Genomic DNA, 10,203 nt, shown 5'->3' with positions numbered 1-10,203 from the left:
GTACATTGTTACCGCGAGATTTTGGCCCCACTATTAAGTGGGTCGCGCAGTTACCTCAGCCTTTTCTTTCGGTCCTTGGAGAGGTGGGTAGATGTCGGCACGTTGGAGTGCTGAGCCCGGAAGGTTGCTGGGTGCAGACCCCCGAGGCCTGGGCTACAGCCTGCGAGTAGGCTGCGGAGTTCCGTAGTGAGCCGCTCCTTTTTGGTGCAAGCTGACTGCCGACCTGGATGGGTAAGGAAGAGAACATGGCCGCACGGGGCTGGTGGGGCAGGGAGGGGTTGCTTTTCTACCTTTTACCGGGTCCACCACGTTGCTTAGGGAATAGCGAGCCGTAGAAGTCAGGCCTTGAGGGTGGAGGGCTCGCGGTTGTTTTGGGCGTGATCCATTGTGTCTGGGTTGTATTATAAAGTATTATCGACAAATACAGGTTTTCTGAGTTAATTAGTGTGAAGTAACAATTACGCCATTTTCCATGCATGAGGTTAGGTCCTTCCTGGAAACACTCGCCCCAAGGTCACACATGGTAAGTGGTTGAAAGGTATAGTTAGCGCTGGTAAAGTGCATTGTCTGGCCACGTGGCCTCTCATCGTAGAATCTTAGAATAGGAAGCGACGCTTAAGTAGGAATGCTTTCTAAACAAGGGTCCGAAAAAGTGGCTTTTGAGTTAACTCCACTTTAACCTCAAGAATACCACCAGTGCCTTTGGTCCAAATTTTGTTGAATTCGTTTTTGTGCATTTATTTCGTGACTTAATTAGAAGTTGCATTAAAAAACTACAATGATACCATGAAGATACCACGTGAATCTGCTGGATATTTTACAAATCTAAGATCTTTGTGACTTTATTGATTTCCAATATTTGAAATATTTTGCTATTTTATCCTAAGATTCCTTTCAATTTTGTCATTCCCACCTATACAAAAGTGGCAGAATGATAGCATCTTCTATAAGGGAGATGCAGTATTGAGATGTTATGTTTTTTAAAAATTATTTTGTACCAAACTACTCTAAAATCTTCCAAAGAGATTTTTTAAAAGGAAGACAAAGGGCACCATTGTAGTCTTAATCTTTCATTGAAACGTTTGAGAATTCAAAATTTTTAAATTAATACCCATAATGGCAAAGAGATAATATGCCAGGAAAGAGGGTTTCATTGATTTTGATAAGCCGTATTATGAATGGAAAGAGGCCATAAATGAAAATTCCAGACCGGGAGTTTAGTGTGGTGTATTGGATTGAGATAGTAAATTGTGATGATTATATTTCCTGGTATATTGAGGCCATGATTTGCCTTCTTGCTTTATAAGTTTTTCCTAGGAGTTCCTATCTGCTCTTGGAAAATGGCTTTTGGGCCACTAATTGAATGTTAATACTCGTAATTGCACATTACTATATGGCTAGTGATGAAATTATATTTTTTACTGTTATAGGAAGATGTTTGATATTTTTCTTGGGAATGACAGTACTTTTCTAGAATCTTGTTCCATTGGATAACTTTGGAGACACAAATGAAAGAACTTGTGAATAAAACTTCTAGATTTTAAAATTTGATCTGAAATGGTTGCTTCCTAAATGAAAATATTGAAGGCCTGTAAATGATTTTTGCCATGATTTACATATAATGGCATAATCTAACTACATCAGATTTTGCATTTTGGTATATTAGCTGTTTGTGCTGGCATTGATTTGTTCAAGGAAACTACATATTTGTTTTTTATATTGTCAGAAATTTGGTTAAAGCAAAGAACAAGTGACATATAATTTTGACTTGGAGAAGATACATATCAAGAATGGATTCTCTTGACTATGTAACAGCATCTGATTCAGCTATGGAAATTGACAATCAAAGGTAAGTGCATTTTTTTTGTGTTAACCACCAGTTTTTTACTGGAAAACACTAGATTCGATGATAATATTTACTGTATTTGAATCACCAGGAAGGCATCAATCGTTGTAGATAATGAGTGGTAAAGGTAATTTTCAAGAATTAGGAATGAAAAGAAAAACCTGGTTTACATAGACCTTCCAAGTTTATGTACTTACGTAGTTAACAGTGGAACACTTTCTTAACCCAGGAAAACAGTATATTCTCTGGGCCAACTTAATATCTATCTCTTCCTGACTAACTCTAATTTTATAACAAGAAAATGGACATCAGTGGGCAATCTTGCTTAAAAATCAACTTCGGAAAATAAAAACACAACTTATTGCACATTATGCTTGGCTTATGTCTTTGATGGCGGTATCTCCTTACTTCATCTGTTGTTTTCAATGGGTAATCAAATCAGTATTTCTAGTATACCTACTAGGCAACTCTTGAGTTATTTAAAGGAGCCTCCAGCATTGAACAAGACTGCCTGAGTAGAACTTGTATTTCTCTTGGAAGTTTATTTGGTGAGTGCTTTGGCCTTTGGGGCTATTTTAAAGTAGAGCGATCAGAACTAAGTGCTTGGCTAGTACTGAGCCCATCTTTAAAAATTATCTTGAGCATGTTTTCCTGCTTTGGTGAAAGAAAAGTACTTTACTGGTAATAAGCATTCTATTATATAAAGAGGATGCAATTAAGTTTCCCCCTTTTTTCCCTAGTGATAACTCTTCCTCTGGTAGCAGCTTATTTAAAACTCAGTGTGTTCCTCACTCACCTAAACGGAGGCAAAGAAACACAATTAGAAAGTTTGTTCATTCACCTGAAAGTGTTGAAGCAAGAGATTCATCTAGTGACTCATCTTTTGAACCAAGACCATTGACTTTAAAAGCTATTTTTGAAAGACTGAAAAAAAAGAAGTATAAAAAGAGGAAATATAAGCCAACGGGAAGACCAAGGGGAAGACCAGAAGGAAGGAAAAACACTAGAAGGTCACAAATAAATAAACAATTTAAAGCTAAAGGACCTGGGTTCCCATTTTTAGAATCAGAGAATGGGAGAAAATCACTACCTTGGAGAAAAATTTTAAGCTTTGAGGTGAGTCAGTATTTTATATATGTGGATATACCATAGCAAAAGTGCTTGAAATGATTTGTTGGTCACTTAGATTTTGATGTACTTACTGCCACTTAAAAACCACCCTATCCTTCAGCTCAAACTTCACGTGGGCTTCTGGCTGGAATCTTCCCTGGTATGTTCAGTGACAACCTATACGTGAAGTGCTCCAACGCTGGTTATGTAAAATCCCTTGATCTTATCCTATCATGTTTTTTTTTTAATTTATTGGGTGCCAGTTGTTAGTAAAATCTATCAGGTTTTTAACAACCCAAAACTCAGATGATTCCCAATTGTAACGTAGGTCAAATCCACACCCACCTTTCATTTTCATGTTCAGTAACTTGAGTAAATTTCATTTTCTTACAGAGGCTGAGTATTTAGTTTCTGACAGACTTGCCTGATAAATAACCCTTAATAGAATACTCAAATATTTGAGTTAATGTTTGTGTAGTTAACTTATGAACCCTTGATCTAGTATCTGATTTATTTGAAGAGATTAATAACTCCTTAACCTTTTATGTTTTATGGTGATTATAATAAACATTAGAAATTTCTCTCTGCATGTAAAAGTGTTTAGTAATCCCAAACAGCGCAAGACTTGTGCTTCAGTTTTTCTCAATACCAGCTTAGGTAACATTGCTCACTTGATAGGTAGCACTGAATTCTTTTTACTACCTTTGATATTACGTGTGAACTGCATATATATGGCAGTAGCTAAATCAAGGTCATTGAGTTCTTGGTAAGGGGATCCTTGCTAATTTGGAACAAAGGCATCTGCTGAGTGATTGAGGAAAAACTTATTTTGTAAGGCCATGACTTAAAAATGTGGTTTTGATAACACAGCAAGCAGTGGCAAGAGGATTTTTTAACTACCTTGAAAAACTGAAGTATGAATACCACCTGAAGGAATCCTTGAAACAGATGAATGTTGGTGAAGATTTAGAAAAAGAAGACCTTGATAGTCGTAGGTATAAATACTTGGATGACGATGGATCTCTCTCTCCTATTGAAGAGTCAGCGTAAGTTTAATCATGTGAAATGATTTTGGTCATAGATTTTACCAAATAAATGTTTTTAAATTTTAATGTGAATTGCTCCATATTATGTTATCAATTTGTTTATACTTTAATAGTGATGTGAGCATGGAATCAAGGAGCTTGGCACCTGACATTCATTTGGGGGTGTTATACATGACAGTAGTTTTTCTCCTTGTCTAGTATTGCTACTTCAGTTATACGTCATACAGCATACTATTTAATTGGGTTGTAGAAGATTTTGTCATCTGAGTGGTGGTGTATTTAATATTACAGAGGAGAGGATGAGGTTGCAACAAATCTTGAACATGATGACGAATGTGATATTAAATTGGTGGTAAGTGATATTTTTATCCCATTTCATTTTGGAAGGGCAGCAGTTGGTGTAGGAAGAATTTTATCCAGTAGTTGTCTTACAGTCTATTTAATTTTTGAAAGGCTCAATGCATTTGGTGCAGGGATAAGAATATGAATTTTTTGGATAGTTGGTGAAATGTGGACTTTTCAATTCTGTTTAAGTTTTAGTATGTGGTATTGCTACTAGGATGTCAAATGAGTAAATAAAAGCAGAAGTTAATGTGGATTTTTAACTTGTAGATGTAGTCTCCAGGTTATTTGAAATAACCTGGAGCTCAGTTATGTGTAATTATTAAGGCAGTAAAGTTTTAGTTGTTGCTTAATATTGGTGTTTTTATGCAGGCGGATAATTATTTCATAATAAGTTCTGAATTCCCAAAGATGAATGTATATTTAGACCAAGAACTCAGTGAAGAGGCTGCTGTGTTTAAAAAGAATAAGTCAAAAAGCATTGGACAGAAGACACAATGACTTGAAAGAAATAATGGGAATTTGCATGTCAAACAAGGTAAATAGAGAAAAAGAAACTTGACAGAAGGAAAGTAAAGATAATGCGAATACATATGCCAACATAGTGATTAAAAACCTAAGGAGAAAAAAAGACCCTCTGAACAAATTTGTGAAAGAAACTGCAAGAGTTAAGAAGTCTTGGGAAAATCAATTTAAAACAGTGAAATTATGTGTAAAAAATTGAAGCTTTCACAGCAGAAGTAATCACTTGATTAATAATAAATAGGGTCCTATTATTTTTGCCTATACTTGTTTATTTCAGGGCAAGAAAATGTAAACGTGTCATTGAAGCATTGAATCAAAGAAGTAGATTGTCATCCTAAAAAGAAAATTTTAGTTAAAATAATCACTACCAACCTCTCTCGTTACGGTATCTGAAATCCCTGCTGTATTTTTATCCCAGTTTTATTTAGACAAGTGACTTTTATTGTGAAATGTTGAGTACTGTAATGAACGCAAATTTCCCTTCTTAACCGATATTTCAACTGTCAGTTTTTGTCAACCCTGTATATTGATGATTATGCCGCTATATATTCATCGCATTTTACAATGGCACTTGTATTTGTTTCTGTTTAATTTGTAGACAAAGACTTACAGACAGGTGCAAAAATAAATCCTCTTTTGCAACCCAGGACTCATCGTTCAGTATGAGTTTTGATACATATAAGAAGGAACATGATACCTAAAACAGATTAAAGTGATGGGAGCATTTGATAAACATGAAAGTTGCTTCCAGGACTGTAGAACTGATCATTGAAAAGCATAGGCTATAAGGGCAGGGAGTCTCAACTGTATTGATTTAGTATTCCAGTTTTAATGTTGACATGAAACAGCGATGGCTTCTTTTTTATTAGGGTTTTATCTTGAAACACAATGTCTGGACTTAAGGACATAGGTGAGTTTTTGGATCTAGTTTGTTTAAATGTAGCACATTGTCAGATAGTCTAAACCTCTGCATGTTTCATTATTAAAAGACATTTTTGCTAAATTTAATTTCTATTTATGATACGATTTCAGAAAATCTTAGGAGTCACATGTTTTATATTGATACTGTGCCAGCTTCACGTCACTTGCAGGAAAGGGTCTCAAAACTAAGTTAGGCTATAGCAATAATCAGAATCTTGAATATGCCCACTTTAACTACATGTAACATTTTTAATTAATGCCTAATGCAAATTTGAGGTAGATTTAGTACTGTAATGTTAGAAATGATGACACACGACATGAGATTTCAAAATTTGAATGATGTAAAGTTTAAAAAGTGCCTGATTTGTGTTCCCCAAACAGTAAGGACATAAATACAGGCACAGTAAAATTTTTGATATTTTTATACTTGCTTTTAAGTAAGGAGAAAATACTTTATATAATTTTTAAATTCTGAGGCAAAAATTTCAGTTAAAATTTTTCTGTACTCTGGGAACTTCATAGGTAAAATACTGCAGTATCGAAGTTCATAAAAGTCAAGAGGTCAATTTATACATGGAAATCTTTTCCTTTGGATTATGTATAATAGTTATTTGGCAGTTTACATGTTTTTATTGTCAGTATAGGAGTATATTCTTATAAGCAGTATTGATAAAATTCTTTATGATTAATTTATGGGATGATTTAAGTTTATTTTAAATGAGCGGATGTTTTACTGTTTGCACAATTTTTAACTTATTGAAGAGGCTGGAGCAGATCACATTTCTAGTAATTATCTTTTTGTGGAGTGTTTATATCTTTTTAAAAGTGTAAATAATGGTTGAGGTCTATCCCGATGGGGCTTTGTCTGTAGACCTACATCGTTGGAAACGCCTCATAGAGTAAATAACATGCTTTCTTTTACTCACAGAACTATGTGTTAGATCTGTGGGAAGGAATGGCAAGACAGCTGCTAAAACTATGATAAAGACCTAATAGTGAATTTCTTTTATCTTAGGTATTGGTATATCCCAACGATCTAGTCTAGGGTGTGATAGCTTAGGTAAGTTTTAATTGGTGACAGTGTAATTTTGGGTTGCCATTGCAGTTCAGATGATGAATTTAACTGTTCAACTGCTGAATGATCCAGACATGAACTAAAACTTAATTCTGACAGAACCGAATATAGCTCTGTAGGTTTTAGTTTTTAATCACACACTTGTCAATCTTTTATTTGGTATTTTCTCTGTAGGAGTGAATATGAATTGAACTTAGTCATGTTTAGAGGTGAGTGGAATATTGATTGAAATTTATTAAGGATTTATAGTTCTAGAAAAAATGTAAATTCTGAGTACAATAAGTCCTCAATGTCATCGAAAGGTTCTGTGACTTTCACTGAAGTAATGGTGTATAAGGGAACCTTTTTAACCTTTATTATAAAGGCTAATTGATAATAAAGAAAAGATTAACTTCTTATCTCATCAACATTATCAGGAAGGATTGAACAAAAGGATGTTATTTGAGGGATAAAACAATTGTCAAAATCTTGGCAAATGTATTTTCCCTAATATTTGCATTTATATACAGAATTGGTATAAAAAATTAAAAAAAAAGACTTCATGTCTAGGCTACCAAATGAAAATGCCCCCCTTTTGCACTTACTAAACTGACAATTCCATATGGTTGATCCTAATAACGTGTACTTGGATATATTAATATTAAAACAGGAAAGGAATTCCACCAAATAACAATTTGAGTGACTGGCATCTTTATTTCTAGTGCAGAGAAAGACAGGAGAAATAATGATGACTGGGTTTATAATGCAATTAATGTGGTTGCCTCACTGAGACAATTAAGGATTAAAGGTCAAATTATTTTACCTGTTATATGAACTTAATTTTAGAGATTTTTGTGAGAATAAGTTTATTTTGCAAACTTGAAGTAGGCGTTTACAGTTCAGTCACGATTGCACTTGTATGGTATCTGCATTCAGCAGTTTATTCCTGCTGGGTGTTCAAAGGACAGTGCAATATAAATTCAGTATGTGGCATCGTTGGTTTTCTTGTCTTCGTGCATGTGAAACCTGGTATTTTTATTGATACAGTTTTCCTATAGTTTCTCACTCTGTTCCGTGTGACATAATCTTCAGTATGAACTAATGTTTCTCGGTTTCTAGGGTGTCTGAAATTAAGAACCAGACAGATGCATCTACTCTGACCCAAACCGTGTAAGGCTTTCTATTTATTGCTTCTAGGAGCTTATTTCTTTATTGATAGCATGTAATCAGAAACTTCTATATAGAACTCTTTTGCATGGTGTAGAGAAGCTTGAGAAAAACGTAACTAAAGCCTCATTCTAGATGAAAATGGACACTGTTGTTCATGGTGTCCAGAAGTTAATGTGGCTACATTGAGACACAGGTTATGCTTCCATCACAGTAAGTTTATTGCAGTGGTGACAATGAGACCTGTAACATTTTTTGCTAGGCTCAATGAGTAAAATCTGGATGTAATAATAGTCAATATTGGGGGGTGGGGGGGAACTTAATAGTAGAAACAATTAAGGAATAATATATTTTAGATCATTTGCCAAAACAGCAATGTACTTAATTTCTAGGGCCTTAAAGTAAACTGCTTGAAGAAATTCGGTCCCAATGATTACAGGTAAGATTTTCATTTATTCCCTCAAATTCCCTCCTAGTTTAAAGAAAGGAGACTTTTAAACTTTATAAAACTTCAGCATTAATGTCCTTGCATGTATTTATCTAATTCTTCCAGCAGCCCATCCTGGTAGTTTATTTAATCACCACAAAAGATTAGATGTTAACTAGGCCACCGTGTGTTTGTATGTTTATCAGCATGATGTTATGATGATGGGCAAAATGTTCAACTGCTCTGAATGGGCTGAATGAGAATAGCCTTTCTGAACATCCATCTACATTAAACATGTGCTACATTTTAAAACATGAAAGCTCTAAGATGAAAGTTCCCTGAAACATGCATGTTTCAAAAAGCTGCCTTTGCAGTTAATGATTGGAGAGCATTTCATATCAGTCAAAATTTATTTTAAATGAACTGGATTGAAAACATGCTTATTCCAACTATTTGCAGTTTTAAGCTTGGAATTTTCAGTACACGCTAGTTGGGAACTGGGTTTCAGGATACTTTAGAACCTGATAGTCAATACCTCATTTTAAAAAATTTAGTCCAATATGAATTTTAAAATCTTTTTCCATAGGTGGGGGATTTTTGAACTATGTCCGTATTCAACAGAGATCAAAGAAGCCCAACTAAAAGAATTATGGCAAGTTATTTGTCTTTATCTTACCATACCAAATTATTTGTCCAAGTATAATGTAATGGTCATTACCAAGGCTTTTAGAATGCAGTTTCTCATTTGCCGTGGACATGACCACAAAACATTTTTCCCACTAGGTTTTCTTTCTGCTACGTTGCTAGCATTCATCCTATTGGGAACATTTTATCATCCCTTGTTTTATTTACATTTCCTAGAGCAGACTGTCCAGTATAAATACAAGGTGTATGTGATTTTGTAATAGCCATTGGTAAGCAGCAAGATTTTACAACAACCATAGCTAGTGGCTGTTATATTGAAGTGAGTGCCTAGATCTGTGGAGTCATGCAGATGTCCTTTGTGTCTCTAATCCTTTTGGGTGCTAGTGACCAGATAGTTTGATGTGATCACATGACCATTTCTATTCCTGTTAAATAGGACTAAGTGACATGACAACGGTGGATTGAGCAAAAAATGTATTTAAAAGGTATGTATACATTCAAAAATTGAAAAATTTGTAGGTCATTTCAAAGAGAGCTTGTGGGATCAAAACCAGGAGCTCTTAACGCTGTGACCAAAGATTGAAGTTCTCCATAGGATACAGTAGTCACTCACTAGTGCTATGTTTTCCTGAGGAGATACATAAGATCAATGAATGGTGATATGGGAAAGTAAATAAATGTCTCCCAAGTTTAACCACTGCCTACTCTTCTTTTTTAGGGATTAAGACTCAAACTCAGGAACTAAGGCAGTGAGTGGAAGGAATCACAACATGGGGAATTTCTTAAATAAAAATTTATTAACTTTAAATAATTGTGCGTATGTTACACATAATTAAAAAAACCCACATTTTCTTCAAAGTCAGCATGTATTTTTGGCTCGAAGTTTCTCTAGTGTTTTCTGTGGAGGGAATAAAAATGGGATTTACCAGTTAATAGTTGTGTTGTGCCTTTGATAAGGAAAATTGTAGGGACCCCTGCTCACCTTGTGAAATTCTTTTGCCCTTGCTCTGTTTTGGGCATAAGCTGCTTGCTTTGCTTTCTCTTCCTTTTGCTGTTTTACCTCAGCTAACTGATTATAAAACCTGTAAGAGATTTAAATGGAATTAAAGACGGATGTTTC

The 10,203-nt window shown here is 34.8% G+C and overlaps 2 protein-coding genes and 8 non-coding genes across 20 annotated transcripts in view; 9 read left to right on the top strand and 1 right to left on the bottom strand.

Annotated features, from left to right (window-relative positions):
* The first annotated feature begins 26 nt into the window (after window positions 1-26).
* Window positions 27-9,267, top strand: TAF1D (TATA-box binding protein associated factor, RNA polymerase I subunit D). Of its 9 annotated transcripts, XM_033121511.1 has the most exons (12): window positions 27-231; window positions 1,727-1,849; window positions 2,587-2,962; window positions 3,827-4,002; window positions 4,294-4,354; window positions 4,717-4,882; window positions 5,739-5,779; window positions 6,806-6,850; window positions 7,040-7,074; window positions 7,964-8,014; window positions 8,404-8,450; window positions 9,025-9,267. In XM_033121511.1, the coding sequence occupies exons 2-6, from the start codon at window positions 1,791-1,793 to the stop codon at window positions 4,843-4,845; spliced, it is 801 nt and encodes a 266-aa protein (XP_032977402.1). In that variant the 5' UTR covers window positions 27-231; window positions 1,727-1,790; the 3' UTR covers window positions 4,846-4,882; window positions 5,739-5,779; window positions 6,806-6,850; window positions 7,040-7,074; window positions 7,964-8,014; window positions 8,404-8,450; window positions 9,025-9,267. The 9 variants fall into 9 exon arrangements, with proteins under 9 accessions (XP_032977402.1, XP_032977404.1, XP_032977406.1 ...); XM_033121513.1 differs by lacking the exon at window positions 5,739-5,779; XM_033121515.1 differs by lacking the exon at window positions 6,806-6,850.
* LOC117031380 (small nucleolar RNA SNORA40) lies at window positions 5,436-5,562 on the top strand. The gene has a single exon (XR_004424527.1). It is a non-coding gene; the product is annotated as a small nucleolar RNA SNORA40 (small nucleolar RNA).
* LOC117031370 (small nucleolar RNA SNORA18) lies at window positions 6,628-6,759 on the top strand. The gene has a single exon (XR_004424517.1). It is a non-coding gene; the product is annotated as a small nucleolar RNA SNORA18 (small nucleolar RNA).
* Window positions 6,895-6,966, top strand: LOC117031384 (small nucleolar RNA SNORD5). Its single transcript, XR_004424530.1, has one exon. It is a non-coding gene; the product is annotated as a small nucleolar RNA SNORD5 (small nucleolar RNA).
* LOC117031361 (small nucleolar RNA SNORA8) lies at window positions 7,755-7,893 on the top strand. Its single transcript, XR_004424509.1, has one exon. It is a non-coding gene; the product is annotated as a small nucleolar RNA SNORA8 (small nucleolar RNA).
* On the top strand, window positions 8,134-8,265 carry LOC117031363 (small nucleolar RNA SNORA1). Its single transcript, XR_004424511.1, has one exon. It is a non-coding gene; the product is annotated as a small nucleolar RNA SNORA1 (small nucleolar RNA).
* Window positions 8,647-8,719, top strand: LOC117031439 (small nucleolar RNA Z40). The gene has a single exon (XR_004424574.1). It is a non-coding gene; the product is annotated as a small nucleolar RNA Z40 (small nucleolar RNA).
* LOC117031368 (small nucleolar RNA SNORA32) lies at window positions 9,147-9,268 on the top strand. The gene has a single exon (XR_004424515.1). It is a non-coding gene; the product is annotated as a small nucleolar RNA SNORA32 (small nucleolar RNA).
* Window positions 9,269-9,600: 332 nt separating this feature from the next.
* Window positions 9,601-9,727, top strand: LOC117031362 (small nucleolar RNA SNORA25). The gene has a single exon (XR_004424510.1). It is a non-coding gene; the product is annotated as a small nucleolar RNA SNORA25 (small nucleolar RNA).
* Window positions 9,728-9,865: 138 nt separating this feature from the next.
* CEP295 (centrosomal protein 295) overlaps window positions 9,866-10,203 on the bottom strand; it is a 50,235-nt gene continuing 49,897 nt past the window's right edge. For 2 of the 3 annotated variants that reach the window (XM_033121503.1, XM_033121504.1), the window contains one exon: window positions 9,866-10,165. In XM_033121503.1, the coding sequence (XP_032977394.1) occupies window positions 10,006-10,165 (160 nt within the window). In that variant the 3' untranslated portion in view covers window positions 9,866-10,005. The remainder of the gene's footprint in view (window positions 10,166-10,203) is intronic. The other variant, XM_033121502.1, reaches the window with a different exon arrangement.

The sequence above is a fragment of the Rhinolophus ferrumequinum genome, chromosome 11, assembly GCF_004115265.2.
Source record: "Rhinolophus ferrumequinum isolate MPI-CBG mRhiFer1 chromosome 11, mRhiFer1_v1.p, whole genome shotgun sequence".
In the NCBI taxonomy this organism is placed as follows: Eukaryota; Metazoa; Chordata; class Mammalia; order Chiroptera; family Rhinolophidae; genus Rhinolophus; species Rhinolophus ferrumequinum.
Note: the sequence above shows the minus strand (reverse complement) of the source record. Positions and strands in the feature narration are given on the sequence as shown.

Bases quoted from the DNA above. Each gene is read 5' to 3' on its own strand.
- TAF1D (XM_033121519.1), top strand. From the start codon at position 1,791: ATGGATTCTCTTGACTATGTAACAGCATCTGATTCAGCTATGGAAATT. The intron at 1,850-2,586 runs GTAAGTGCATTT...TTTTTTCCCTAG, and splicing joins ATGGAAATTGACAATCAAAG to TGATAACTCTTCCTCTGGTA. The intron at 4,355-4,716 runs GTAAGTGATATT...GTTTTTATGCAG, and splicing joins AATGTGATATTAAATTGGTG to GCGGATAATTATTTCATAAT.